Genomic DNA, 15,927 nt, shown 5'->3' on the forward strand with positions numbered 1-15,927 from the left:
CTAATATGCATGGAAGACACAAAGCAAAGCAAAGCGTTTCGTTGTCGTAGCGATAGCGATTGTCTCTTTGGCCAAAAAGAATAGATAGTATAGAGGGGTCCTGTCATTGTAAATTTTGTAGTCACTGTAAATTTACTGCCATCTATCGACACACGACTAAAACTCAAAATGAAAACGTATAAAGTTATCAAAACATGTATATATATGGATAAATGATTTTATTATTTTTATATAATTTTGATCCATGTTCATTCACTGATATCTATGTGTTAAAATTGTTAAATATGAAACGGTGTCGTCACGCCATCTAGCCGAGAATAGGCTAAAGGTGTGTGCGCCATCTATTCGAGAATGACTTTTGCTTCAATTCCGAGGCACGTTTTTTCCTTAGACTTCATTCGTCTTATACGAAGTTACATATGTCTTTGCTTTGGCTAAACTGAAAATCATAATTAGATTCCAAAAAAAGTAAGACAATGTTGCCACTTTTTACTAGCGCGTCTTGTATTTATGTAAAAATAAGTAAATAAAAGTACTTTTTTAAATTGTAGGAGTAAAATTACCAATAAATAAATTATCTTAGCGTGTTTATTTATAAAAAGGAAATTTTACTATTTTACAAACAATTATTGCAGTGGCAACATTATCTTACTTTTTTTGGAATCTAATTACGATTTTCAGTTTAGGCCGGTTGTATGTACCACACCCACTAGGGCGGCGCCAGTCATGCACGGAGCGAATACCGACCGGTTTTACCACTTGTGATATAAAAATTGCAAAAATTAGACGAGCTGTAGGTAAGGGCGGTGACATTCCAATTTATTTGTTCAATGTGTATTGCGTCTCACATTGTGCTTAATGAGAGAGTGAGACGCAATGACATTGGACAAGTGGAATACCACCCTAAGCCCCCTAAAGGTTCCGTCACACAGGCGCGTTTTTCGGGCGGGGCGTGAGCGTTTTATATGTAAAACGCTCACGCGCCGCCCGGAAAACGCGTCTGTGTGACCAAGCCGTAAGGCACAGATTTAAACCACAGTAAATATTAGATACCTATGCCAAGAATATTTGGAAACTCGGTCACTTTTTTAATATTCGGTATTTGGCCGAATAATAAGTAGGTAAGTACTACTTACTATTCAGCCGTTTCGCACCTATTGCAATAATGTTCCTTTTCCGCAAGAACGTCACATTTTATTTGCATGGACACTACAGGAGGCAGAATATTTAAAGTGCTGTTAAGATATTTTATCAAAAGCAATTTCAGTTAGTTTATTTACAAAATATTTCAAACTTTACGTATAATATTTGTTCTTCGCATAGTCTTTTATGTGACCTCAGACAAAAGCCGCTCGCTAAAAAGCATTTTTTTTTCGAGTCAAGTAATTAACTATATTGTATACAATGTACATATTTACTTAGCCGTCGGCAAACAATCAGGGCACAATTTAACTTTATTAACAACAAGACCCCTAAAAATATGGTCACACCGAAAACCCCAGTCCGCCATCTTTGACCAAAAACTCATTCTGCAATGGTAACCCACAGAGGGCGCCTGTAACCCCATTGTTAAGTGCAGAAGTATTGTCAATAATTATTGATAGTGTGGTGTCAGTAATGTTTGCACAATTGATTTTAACGTTCCCGTTCCATGTATTCACAATTGGACGTAGTTTAACCCCTTTAATTCGCAATGTAAATTAGAATTAAAAAAAAACTTGTGACTCTTTTTCCTAAAAAGAATCATTAGGACAATCGAGCGTTGTAGAGGCTTGAATTCACTACCTCGGCTATTTTTTGCGCTTTAAAGGGTTAACGAAAAGGATTCAACCTGAAAAAAATGCCAGTTAAATAAATAACTTTCTATTTGACAGAAAGTAAACATTTTATCGATTTTTTTTATGGATTGGTTAAATTTCCCTTAATTACGTCCAATAATATTTACAATATGATTTTACTTGGCCATGGGAAAACAATCGGAGTGCAATATTGTCAGTAGGTAAGGTCGATTTTACATTTACCATTCTATGCTTTGCTTTTTACATTGTGTTCATACAATTTACAATAATATACCTACGTTTTTTTTACTTAGCCGTCGGCAAGCAATCGGGGCACAATTTAACTTTATTAACATTTAAACATGCCCCATGGAAAATATGGCCACACCGGAACACCCACAGTCCGCCATCTTTGATTAAAAACTCATTCTGCAACGGCAACCCACATAACGCGCAGTCCGTAGCCCCGTTATTGAGTGTGGGAATATTGTCAATAATTATTGACAGTGTGTCAGTAACGTTTGAAGGTTTGAGGCCCCAGTGTGGAGATTTTGCTGCTATGATGATGGGTAGTGCTGTGTGCTTGATGTCCCCGTTGACAGTTGTGCGTAGAATTTGACAGATCTGAAATAATATTGACAATGCGTCAGTGCGGAGATGATTTGAGTACAATGATAAGACAGCATAAGTATTAAGACACTGCCACCTTCGAGCAACACGGAAGGGAGTCGGCATTCGCACAATTTCCCCTCTGCCGATGTACAAGATCAACTGTGCATGCACACAACTAGCGCGGTGCGTGTTGTGACTCATCCGTTCACAACAAAGAGAATAGATAGTATAGAGGGGTCCTGTCATAGTAAATTTTGTAGTCACAGTAAATTTACTGCCATCTATCGACACACGACTAAAACTCAAAATGAAAACGTATAAAACTATCAAAGAAATGTATATATATGGATAAATGATTTTATTATTTTTATATCATTTTGACCCATGTTCATTCACTGATACCAAAGACATATGTAACTTCGTATAAGACGAATAAAGTCTAAGGAAAAAACGTGCCTCGGAATTCAAGTAAAAGTCATTCTCGAATAGATGCCGCACACACCTTTAGCCTATCCTCGGCTAGATGGCGTGACGACACCGTTTCATATTTAACAATTTTAACACAATAGATATCAGTGAATGAACATGGATCAAAATGATATAAAAATAATAAAATCATTTATCCATATATATACATTTTTTGATAACTTTATACGTTTTCATTTTGAGTTTTAGTCGTGTGTCGATAGATGGCAGTAAATTTACAGTGACTACAAAATTTACAATGACAGGACCCCTCTATACTATCTATTCTTTTTGCTGATACCTATGTGTTAAAATAGTTAAATATTAAACGACACCGTCAACGCCATCTAGCCGAGCTTAGGCCAAAGGTGTGTGCGCCATCTATCCGAGAATGACTTTTTCTTGATTTCCGAGGCACGTTTTTTCCTTAGACTTTATTCATCTTATACGGAGTTACATATGTCTTTGGTACACAATAAAGAGATCGAGGTGTGCAAGATTTGTCTTTGACGTGTGTCATTTTCTATGTATTTGTGTCTTAGAGAATATAACGAAATGGAGTGGTCATTAACAGGCGTTCCCCTCTGTCGAAAATAGGCGGCCAATGGTCAACCACATGTATGGACTGACGTTTATCTGACATGGCTATGTTTACGTTACGTATATACATTTGATGTGGGCACATCAAAAAACGGCAGACTATTTTGTACCGAAAATTATGGCGTCTCCGTTGGTTATATCCTCTAAGATTTGTGTCGTCATTACAGATTCTATTTTGTATGTAGTGAGTGAGAAGTGCGACTGTGTGCACGTTTTCCCCCGCAAAAAATGGTAGAACGATTTGTACGGTAAGATATCGCTTGGGCTCCTCCCTTCCGACGTGTCGGAAGCCGGTGTTGCTCGAAGGTTAGTACAGTTAATTATTTTTTCACCTCAGCAGCTCGAACAAGGGTACTTTGCTTCTTATAAACAGTGAGCAAAATGCGATTTTGCTCACTGAGTGAGACAAAATGACATTCAAGTGACCTTTATAGTCAAATGTCATTTCAACATGCGGGGTCTAATAGAAGTTCGAAATACTTGGGTTCTATTATTTCTGTCCCTTTCACACTGTTAGCAAAAGAAACAGCCGAAAAAAAGTTTAAACGACATTCTACGCAAGTTCAGAACGCATCGTTCCAAACCACGTACGAGCTCCGTACGAGTATGAATTCTTAATAATTATTTAATAAAAATAAAGTTTAAGTTTTGATAAAAACTGATAAAAATACTATATTTTAGGTATTTTATTGTACAATTAAAATAATGAACTCAAAAAATACACAGATTATCACGCAAAATTAATTATTTTACTTTTAAGAATTTCTACTATAGTTGACAAATAGTACGTATCCGCAATTCGGATCGTATCTTAGTTTTTTTTACAAAAAAAAAAGGTGTTGATTGAAGTGTCAGTTGATGTTCGTTATTTCCATATTATTTTACTGAAATTTATTATTACGTTTTGTTTTTGTGTTCGATTGCGGTAATTAAACTTAATTGTTTGTATATCTTAAGAAAACATGAGTGCATAGGTATTAAGTGACGAAGAAGGATTACATTTTTCAAGTTGTCTAATAGGAATGTTCTCACTGCTAAGGTGAAAAATGTTGTGTACTACACGAGATCAAAGTTATTTACATCTCGTGCGCTTTTGAGTCCCTTACTACGCTCAAGATTCTAAATTAGATTCACTTGCTACGCTCGTGATCTATTATAGAAACTTTCGCTTACACGGGACTCAAAATAAGCACTCGAAGAAATATCAAACTTTGATCTCTTGTACAAATAACTATATTCTACTGTCTAAGCTTAGGCCGTAGAGATGATAGCAGTGTAGTGATCGTTTTTAGAGCACCTCTAGTATGCAGTTTCTAATACAAGACATTAAAAACTCAACTCTGTTAGCTTGAAAAGTACAGACGATACAAGCAAGCAAGTATTCATAGAATTCATGTGCCCTAGACATTACTGACGAGAATTACTTCAGGTACATTCGGGCAAACCATTTTGTTAGTAGTAAAGGCGCCAAATTGGCTGGATGGATCAACCCTTTTAGGGTTCCGTACCTAAAGGGTAAAAACGGGACCCTAATACTAAGACTCCGATGTCCATCTGTCCGTCACCAGGCTGTAACTCGTGAACCGTGATAGCTAGGCACTTAAAATTTTCACAGATGAGGTATTTCTGTTGCCGCTATAACAACAAATACTAAAAACAAAATAAATAAAATATTGAGCCTATATTTTATTGAAGCCTTATTGAGCTTACTGTGGGACTAGGTCGATCTGTGTAAAATTGTCCTATAGTATTTATTTATTTTATTTTATTTATTTAAGTGGGGCCCCCATACAACAAACGTGATTTTTTTGCGTAAAAGCGGTTTCGCACTACGTCCGATTCCAATCTGATCCGAACCCGTGAAAATATGGTCCGTTGTAGCCGTAGAACTATTTCTATGGTAAGTTACGCACCGCACACGTTGTTCAATGACGGAAAGAAATCGGATGACGGGGATCGGATCTCGTGCGTAACTTACCATAGAAATAATTCTACGGCTACTACGGACCATATTTTCACGTATTCGGTTCGGATTAGGATCGGACGTAGTGCGAAACCGCTCTAATGGTACGAAACCCTTCGTGCGCGAGTCGGACTCGCACTTGGCCGGTTTTTTGTTCTTATTCTGTCATGTTACCTAGACCTAGGCGACAATAGTTGCATATTTTGTTAGAAGAAATGTTATACTATGTCTACTAATACGCTAAGCAGATGTCTCATTATGGAAAGGCTTACTTCCATAAAAATGAATATTAGGTTATTTTAAATACTACAAAGCCAGGGTTTTACCCAGTAGACCATAACCACGACAACGAGTAACAAGGAAAAGTTGATTCACCCGTCTTTTTTCAAACTTGCCGCCTTTTCCTACTGACAAAACTGATTTGCGGCACTATGTCCTATGTGTATGTTTAGTTATAATAAAACCAAAGAGAACTTAGTATAGAGGCGTATTGTCGTAAATTTTATAGTCACAGGAAATTTACTGCCATCTTTCATCCTTTCGAGCGATGGCGCCATACCTTTGTCCTTTGGCCTACACTCGTGTAGATGGCGACACCGTTTGATATTTAACAAATTTAACACATATTAGTGAAAGAACAAGGATCAAAGTCAAATGGCGCTCTACAAGTTTTAATCCTGTCGAAAGATGGCAGTAAATTTACTGTGACTACAAAATTTACTTTGACAAAACGCCTCTATTTTAAATTCTCTTTAATAAAACTTACCTCATTTCTCACATCCTCATATTCATAAGTGTTGTACAACACCTCAGTTAGCTGCGTCACTATCGTGCTGTCATACTTCTCATACAATGACACCATCAAACATGTATGATAGAATTTCATACTGATCTCGCCCGGCGCTATCAATAATGAATGTCTCTCCATCAGTTTAATAGCGTTTCTTCCACCCACTGACTTGATTATCATTGCTCCTAAATCATCCCAGTCTAATGTATCTTTTACGATGATATTGTCAAACTTTTTATTACAATTTAAACATAAATTAGCATGAAGAGTGACGTACAATTGTATAGTACGATCCCATGTCTCTAATGTGAATTGGGGGAGATACGAGTGAAGTAAGTTTTCATCTAACATTTGCAATAATATCCGTAAAATGTTTAAAAGGTCTTCATTCCTCTGTAGATACAATATCTTTCTCCATAAATACGGCATTTTTTTGCAAATGTCGTAGCATTGGTCTCTGGTCTGGCTCGCCCATTGCTTTTCTATAAATTCATCTATTAATGCTGAAAACATAGGTTTTTCATCTGTTTTCGAATATGGTAAGGGAAATCCACATTCGCAACCCATTTCTGAGACTTTTCGAGTTTTAAGATTTACCGTTATACAGGAATCAACAAAGTATTTGTATAATGTTTCATCTTTTATTATTGCATCTATATATTCAGGTTTCTTTGATGATAAGTTTAAATAAGTTAGGAATATATTGTAAGGTGCATATTTCGATTCTTCCTTGGCTTCTACGGATATGCAATAATCTTCCAGTAATAACATAAGTCGATGGATTCCACTAATATCACAGGAATAGTTTTCTACTATTGATATTAAATTCGATTGTTCTTCTTTACTAACTAAACTTAGTCTAAAATATTGATACAGCGATTTACACACTTTATCATCTAGATTTTCTATTTTATTGTCTATTTCTATGGCCTTTGGACTAGATTCTTTGTAAATAATATCGTTATCTACTTCTATAGGAATATATTCGCTAGCATCTTCTTGCCGCGGTCTCCTTTCTGGCAATTGTACCTCTTGTACACTTTGCTTCTCAATACTGAAATGTTTCATTTTGTCTTCGAACCCTTCCCATTTTTCTTTCAATTTCTTTTTGCTGGAATTAAGTTTGTCACTCACTGTGACACCCAAATCTTTGAAAGCTTGTAATGCCTCTGGTGTTAAATTTCCAAATTTATTTTCTTCAGTTTTAGATTCATCGTCAGACAGACATGTCTGTGCATGATAAGTGTTGTCAACAACAAAAATGCCAGATTTCATTTGAGTTGCATCTTTTAAACTGTCAATTTTATCTAAAACCTTTTCTATATTTTTGATCGCATCTGGCTGAAGCTTCTCTCTAAGACCAACTAAAATGTGTAATTTTGTCGATAAGTTACTTGTAAGCAAATAATCACTAAACAAGGCACAGATTTCAGCACAGAGAGCATATTTTTCATCTACATAGCACTTTAATAGAAACTTGTCTATTTTCAAATATTTCAAATTCACCAATGCACCATTGCTTAGCCATATATACAGCTCTTCATTATATATTTTACAATCAACTATATCTTTATATGTATCAAACCACATAGTATCTTCAACTTCATCGACATTTAAAAAATATATAGCATCTTTTTTGAAACTAAATATGGCACTCTTTATATTAAAGATTTTGGAAAAATTCACCGACTGTCCTTCTGTTTCGCTTTCATCTTTATCTATACACAAATTTTCATTATTATATGATTCTAAAGTGACTACTTTGTGATTTTTAGCTAAGCAGTGTTTAAATTGATGTGTTCTCCTAACTGTACCATCGACGGTAGCCTCCCATAACCTAGACGACGGTCTAGCGCAATATATGAGTGTATTCGCTAATTTCTCTCCAACGGCAAATCCAGCATCATCGTCAACAATATTATACTTTTTGACTTCCTTTACATCTTTGGCGTTTTCTGTGGAATTTTCAACATTATCCTTAGTGACAAAACAAGCTCCGAATTCGCCATCTCTTAGTTTCTGGCCAATCTGCCTATATTGTTCTTGGGTTGTGTTGCAGACATAGCACCTGGTGAGTGTCGATACGAGCAGCATGCAGTCCCGCATGTCTAGCTGGCATATTCGGGAGTCTAAGCTCATTATGGTCTGGGATGAACTTTGAAACATCGTCTTCGCCTGGAAATGAATGTGCTATAATTAGAATACATTCAGTAATTTAAGATAATAAACAACATTTCTTTATTTCCCTAGCTTACCTAAATCCGTGGTAAATCTAGTTAGGTCTTATCTCTGGGAAAACGCACATTTTTGAGTCTATATATGTTTTCCGAGCGAAGCTCGGTCTCCCAGATATTATTCATTTATGAGCGATATTTTTATTGTTGTAAGTTCAGTGTTGTAAGCTAACCCATTAAAATAAATCTTGAAATAAATGTTTTTTAGGGTTCCGTACCTCAAAAGGAAAAAACGGAACCCTTATAGGATCACTCGTGCGTCTGTCTGTCTGTCTGTCTGTCCGTCTGTCACAGCCGATTTTCTCCGGAACTACTGGACCAATCAAGTTGAAATTTGGCACACATATGTAAGTTTGTGACCCAAATACGGACATGTAACGTAAACAAATGAATTTTAAACATAGGGGCCACTTTTGGGGGTAAATGAAAAAATGAAAAAATTTAATTTTTCATACTATATCATGTTACATATCAAATGAAAGAGCTTATTGTAAGGATCTCAAATATATTTTTTTATAATTTTCGAATAAACAGTTTAGAAGTTATTCAAGAAAATAGGCAAAAAATGACCATTCCCCCCCCTTATCTCCGAAACTACTAAGTCTTAATTTTTTTTTTAAATACATAAAATAGGTCTATACCTATAGATGACAGGAAAACCTATTAGAAATGTACAGTCAAGCGTGAGTCGGACTTAATTACAGTTTTTGATCCGACCCCTACGGATTTTAAAGAGATTTCACTCACGTTTCACATAAAAAATACATTGTTAACAGTGCCGGATTACTTAGAGTAGTAGTTTTCTTAGAGTAATTGGTGATAATTTTCTGATAAGATAATCATTTTAAATATTTAACGGTCTTACCTACCTACGAGTAATTGTAAGGTCAAATTAAAAATAATGTTTAAAAAAATATGTTAAATTGAGAGCTAGCTCAAAGTTTTTTGTACTCGTCGACTTTAATGGTTGAATTAAACTTTGTAACCAATAAGCAAAACAAGCACGTGCTTACGGCACCACGTTCAGGGGGGGCACCAAAATGCCAGGTTGAAAAAGGTGAACAAATTTTAAAATTAGGGACAGACACATCGTTTTTACCACACGATTTTTTTAGCTGTCCAAAAGCTAATTTGCAAAAATAATGGCGCGTAATTCTTTGGGAAACAATCGGTAGCAGTAGAAGAGTCGTGATTACATGCATAGATTCGATTTCAACCCACTCTTTTGCGGTTCGGCGTTAGGTCTTATGCGAGGCCTTCTGCCTTACGGCAAAGTTGATCTTCTGCCTTAATTACACTTGGGCGTGGATCCAAATCCAAGCTTTCCTCTTTCGCAGCTGGGCCTACTGCCTTTCTCACACTTCGCCAATTCAATTCCAAGCATATTTTATGCATGAAAACAACCTCACTGAGACCCTTAAATATCGAGCCCTATGCGAAGCTAGGCTGATAGAAAACTGTCCCATCCCTTCTCTGTATGAAATCCTGGATTCGCGCCTGGTTGGGACTATAACTAAAATTGCGTTTTTATATCGAAAAATTTTCGCGCTCGCTTCGCTCGCGTTTTCAATAACTTTATAAGGTATGATAAAGGTGACATTCGGGTGGCGACTGCAGCAACATTACTCTGTTGCAACGTTACTGCTGCAGTACTGTCAACTTCCGTGATAAAATGATGTGACTGATTTCCATACTAAAAGTAAAAATGTACAACTGTCTATCATATTGCGTTTTTATATCGAAAAATTTCCGCGCTCGCTTCGCTCGCGTTTCTATTACTTTCTAAGCTATGATAAAGGTGACATTCGGGTGGCGACTGCAACAGCATTAGGTACTCTGTTGCAACATTACTGCTGCGGCACTGTCAATTTTCGTGATAAAATGATGTGACTGATTTCCATTCTCAGCTGTAATGCGGCAATGAACTTCTCTCAATTTACCAAAAAATCAATGTAATCTTGATGACCCTAGGGAGAGGGGGCACCTAGAAATGCTTAGGGCATCAAAATATCTTAATCCAGCACTGATTGTTAAAAATTGTGTAATATACGGAACCCTTGGAACGCGAGTCCGACTCGCACTTGGCCGGTTTTTTTATTAGGTGATTTCAATACAAGTGCCCATAGAAAATTACCGGTAGTGCATTTTGAGAATTCTCTTTTCTTCTGCCAGAATCAATTGTTGTCCTGATTCTGAGTAGGTATAACCTATAATTCTGAGAACACAGGAACTTACAATCATAAATAAACACTCTTATACAGTCAGCACTGTCAGTAGCAGCAGCAGAAGTTGCTAAGCGGGCCAGGTATTCAAAATGATCTTGACGCGACTTTATTGTTAAGACAATAAGAGCGTGTCAAGGTAATTTTGAACACCTCGCCTGCTTAGCAACTTCTGCTGCTGACCGTACAAGTAGGTATCTTGAGGTAATTGAGGAAGCCACAAACAATTTAAATTAGGATCATAAACAATAAGTCATTTGCTCTTCGACCTATTTATAATTGATTATAATTAAAATCTTGATTACGATAATGAGTATAATGACATAACTAGTATAAACCGGACGGACGACCGGTCTGGCCTAGTGGTTAGTGACCCTGCCTGTGAAGCCGATGGTCCTGGGTTCGAATCCCAGTAAGGGCACTTATTTGTGTGATGACATAGATATTTGTTCCTGAGTCATGGGTGTTCTCTATGTATGTATGTATATCGTCAATGGGGTTGGCCGGTGGAAGTTTTTAACAGATGGCGCCATCATAGCTTGCCCTGTCAATCCCTAGAATTGTGTCAAATTTTTGTTTTTTTAAAACCTTGGATGCCAGCCCTTTAAGCCAAATCTCATAGAAAAAGGGGCAATCTATGATGGCGCCATCTATGCAAACCTTTGACAGTTGCCAACCCCATTAGCACCCATAGTACAAGCTTTGCTTAGTTTGGGGCTAGGACGGCTAGGTTGATCTGTGTAAGATGCCTCCTAATATTATATATTATAAACCTAATTAAAAATTGCAACGATCTGGCTTCACAATTGTTTTAGAGATTTAAAGTATTTAAACATTGATTAAAAGTCATGTGTTTAATTCATAAAATATAATTGTACTAGCGACCCGGCCCGGCTTCGCACGGGTTGTAACCCGTGCGATGGTTTTGTGTACAAAATCTTAACAAATCATACACCTAAACCTTCCTCAAGAATCACTCTATTGATGGGTGAAAACTGCATGAAAATCGGATAGTAGTTTTCGAGTTTATCGCGAACATACATACACACAAACAGACCGACGCGGCGGGGGACTTTGTTTTATAAGGTGTAGTGAAGTATTATTTTAAAATATTACATATATTTATTTATTTGTTAGCCTGTTGTGTCCCACTGCTGGGCAAAGGCCTCCCTCTCTTTCTTCCACGCGTCTCGTTCTATGGCAATATTAGGCCAATCTTTCCGAAAGACGTCGAGATCGTGCCGCCACCTCCTTCTAGGTCTGCCGTGCCGCCGCACTATGTTTGGTGTCCACTCGGTAGTTTTCTTGGCCCACAAGTCGTTTGGCATACGGCAGATGTGTCCGGCCCAGTCCCATTTAAGCTTGGCGGCTGTCATGGCTACGTCGGCTACTTTGGTTTTGGAGCGCAAGATGGAATTTCTGATTCTGTCAGTCAATTTGACACCTAGAATACTGCGCTCCATCGCTCTCTGGCAAACCTTGAGGGAAAGCTTTTGAGCATTAGTCAAAGACCAAGTCTGAGCGCCGTAGGTGAGGATCGGAAGAATACACATATCCATGAGTTTACGTTTCAGCGATATAGGAAGGTCTCCCTTCATGTATTCTTTCATGGACCAATAGCTCTTCCAGGCATTACATATAGTTCTTTAAAATCAGACAGACTGACAAAATACGTTTAACGGGATCCAATATAACATTTACGTATTAGAAAAGAATGAAACGAATATTATTCAGAAAATTGAAGGTACCTACATACCTAAACAGGTACCATAATTATGTTATGACTATATTGTCAATGCAAAACAAAATGCTATTGAATTACAAATGCGTAATAACATTGTGGTACATTAAATGCAATTCACTGTACAGCCATCAGTTATTGACATGATAATGTATGCAGATGGCATGAAATTGTACACTATTATGACAAACAGTATCACGCCACGGTTCTACCTAGTACGTATGTAGGTAAGTACTATACTGCGCAGCGAATGTAAAAGCAATTTTCTTCTAGCGACCCGCCCCGGCTTCGCACGGGTTAACAAATTATACACCACCTTCCTCAAGAATATTATAACTCTATTGATAGGTAAAAACCGCTAGAAAATCCGTTCAGTAGTTTTTGAGTTTGTCGCGAACATACAAACAAACACATAAACAGACAGACGCGGCGGATAAGATAATTGACATTAAGCACAATTTCACTAAAATGTAATTAATATAAATTTAGAGTAAAATTCCCTCAGACTGTTATGGTAACTTTGCACGGTCTACTAGTGCTATAAGATACTTACAATAAAACTGTGTAAGTGTAAGACGGATATCCGGCCCACGTCGTCCCCGGTGAACAGCATAGTCCCGCTCCACACCATGGCGGTGACCTCGTTGCCTCCATGCTCCTACAATAAACACAAATAAGAGTTTAACACACGCTAGCCCTGTAAGTTAGTACCGAGCTACTAACAATGGCGATGTATGCAACTCGGGTGCGCGCAAAATTTCTACTGACAGACAGACATGGACAGTGGAGTCTTAGTAGGAGTTCTGGACCCTAAACAGGAAAATAGACAAAACAGATGATGTTGGTTATTTTTGAATAACCAAGAATTGTTATAAAATGTTGATTGTGAAATGTTGAATAAATTATTTTTGAGTTTTCTTTTATATTATGTACCTATTGTCTAGTTTGTTTGTAATGATGAAACTAATTATTGTATTTTAAACGAAATAATATTTTCCGCTATAAATTATTGAGTTACATTATATTTTTATTAAGCCTTATATAGATTATATATTTATTATACCTACTTATATAGATATACCTACTTATAACTCTGAGTTTACATTGTATTTTTACCTTGGATGTAACAGTATGAGCGCAGGCCTGGTCGCAGTCCGTGACGGTCACAATACCCCTCCCGTTGGCACAGGCAATGTGTTTCTCGTCTTTAGATATGGCTACGCGTGTGATGGCGCCATCCTGAAATAATGTTATTTATGACTGTACAGTCAGAATTAAATATATAGTGACGGCCAAAGTGGCCAAATATATTGTACTGTTACCATAGAAATAAATAATAAACAGTACCAGGGATGTTGCGAATATTCGCATCAGCACCCGCAACCGCGGGACTTCCGCATTATTTACAAAATCCGCATCCGCATAAAATCGATGCGGAGCTTATGCGGATACGGATGTCGAACAAGTAGGTACAGGAACGTCTTAGCGCCAGCGTAAGTGCTAGGTAATTTCGTCATTACCTATAACCAGAAACAGTGCACACCACCGGAACACTTTGGCCATCAGTATCTTTTTGGTGGTGGGTTTTAATGTCATGAAAAATAGATAACATCATACTGATCTTTGGACAGAATGACAATGCACTGCACTGGTTCAACACAAGGATGGTTTTTAGCCTATCAGTGAAAAGTGCCACTTGAAAAAATTTGTTTTTCCTAGAATCAGGAGTTTACAAAACAAAAGCAACTCTATTCCATTTAATAATGATCAATTTCATTGTAGGTAATTAGTACTAGTGTCAGGACGTTGGGACGCTAGAGGACAAAATACATTACCTTATTTGGAATAAGCTGCACAAATTCACACGGAGTCCTATTGAAGATGTAGATTCCTCCGCTGGTTGCTCCAAAGGCTATCAGCGACTTGGACACATCAAAGCATGTGTACTGTAATCAATATTTTTACTTGAAATAAGCATACAGTCAGAAGTAGAAGTTGCTAAGCGGGTGAGGTGTTCAATTCATCATTCATTCATCACACATGATCATTTCTTTGGCTATATTGTAAAATATGCCCACACCAAAAACCTAGGAGAAATAACTCAATATATTTGAGTGAATCAACTATTTTGTTGCTTGTTGGCATGGTTACATTCTCCAGGGTCACTATAAACCGTGTTTTGGCCTTTAAATTGATCAACCATGGCATTTTGTAGTAGCTATATGTTCTTTCCATAATGGAATATCTACCAAATGTTAGTAATACCTTTAAACGAGCAATTCTTGTTTATATATATACTTGGGGATCTTGGAAACGGCTCTAACAATTTCGATGAAAATTGCTATATAGGGATTTTTAGGGTAGAATAATCGATCTAGCTAGGAAACGCGCTGTTTCTCCGGAAAAACGCGCATTTTTCAGTTTTTGTATGTTTTCCGAGCAAAGCTCGGTCTCCCAGATATTGTTAGTAAAACATCTCATGACTAACGGGACAGCATAACAATAACAAATATGTAATTGATCCACCCGTTTATTATCACTTTCATGATTTCCGTGAAACAACAAATGCTCTGGGTGTAGGTCTGAACCCACATGCGTAATTTCAGTTCAGTATTTTTTCATTTCTTTATTACCATTGAATAATTTTACGATTTAGACTCGTTTGTTTTTGTGTGTTGTTGTCGTGTGTGTGGTAGTTGTATTAGGTACCATTGAAACTAGTTCATCTCATGAAATGAAACAACACAAATGATTATATTAATGTAAAATGAATTTAAAATACATCACATAACAAAACGTTGGAGATTATTTTAAATACATTCTATGTGAATAAATCACACACAAAAATCCTAAATCAAAATAAATAAACTCAATGGTATTAAATTTTGTTTTACATCAAACTAAGGGAATTTACCGAGTACTTTTCTACGACTGAATTACGTATTCTAGGTTCTTTTCTATTTGAAAATACAATACGATAAAATGAGGAAAAGATCAAAAACACAAGGCGCATTGACATCAAATAGACGGGATAATATAGGGCTTCAAATTGAACCTTTGCCAAATCCAAATCACTAATAGACCCACCTTAATTCGTTGTGCACTTTTTAACGGAAAATTGATCTGATCGGTCACGGGAGGAAGCTCCAACAGAACATACGGCGGCAGATTGTTAGAAGACATGTTTATAAGCACATTTTTTTCTTTTTCAAATGACACTATTCGCAATAATAAACATTACAACATTAAGCACGAATGACACATTTAGAACTGACGAGACAACTAACAGTGACAACTGAGCAACTGACATTAGATTAGGGTTGCCATGGAAAAAAATATAAAAATCCGCAAAAATGGTACAGCGTGACAAAAATAACTACGATATATTACGCAAAACTCTGCTTAGGGGGCGCCACTACCACTATCCAACACAATCTGGGGTCTACCGCGAAACAATAAAATCGAAATTTCGTTATCTAACCTCTCTATCACTCTTGCATAGGTATTCGACCGATAAAGAGG

The 15,927-nt window shown here is 36.9% G+C and overlaps 1 protein-coding gene across 1 annotated transcript; it reads right to left on the reverse strand.

The window, feature by feature from the left end:
* Positions 1-2,010: 2,010 nt before the first annotated feature.
* On the reverse strand, positions 2,011-15,681 carry LOC134794838 (BLOC-2 complex member HPS5 homolog). Its single transcript, XM_063766637.1, has 6 exons — positions 15,493-15,681; positions 14,241-14,351; positions 13,522-13,644; positions 12,959-13,063; positions 6,185-8,383; positions 2,011-2,402 (listed from the first exon to the last, which is right to left on the reverse strand). Exons 1-6 carry the CDS (start codon positions 15,586-15,588, stop codon positions 2,085-2,087), a joined length of 2,952 nt encoding a protein of 983 aa, XP_063622707.1. The 5' UTR covers positions 15,589-15,681; the 3' UTR covers positions 2,011-2,084.
* Positions 15,682-15,927: the final 246 nt, after the last annotated feature.

The sequence above is a fragment of the Cydia splendana genome, chromosome 11 (genome assembly GCF_910591565.1).
Source record: "Cydia splendana chromosome 11, ilCydSple1.2, whole genome shotgun sequence".
Classification (NCBI taxonomy): domain Eukaryota; kingdom Metazoa; phylum Arthropoda; class Insecta; order Lepidoptera; family Tortricidae; genus Cydia; species Cydia splendana.

Coding starts and splice junctions, on each gene's coding strand:
- LOC134794838 (XM_063766637.1), bottom strand. CDS start 15,588: ATGTCTTCTAACAATCTGCCGCCGTATGTTCTGTTGGAGCTTCCTCCC. Junction 13,064..13,521: donor CTCATACTGTTACATCCAAG/GTAAAAATACAA, acceptor TGTTTATTGTAG/GAGCATGGAGGCAACGAGGT. Junction 2,403..6,184: donor ATGAGGATGTGAGAAATGAG/GTAAGTTTTATT, acceptor ATATTATTTCAG/ATCTGTCAAATTCTACGCAC.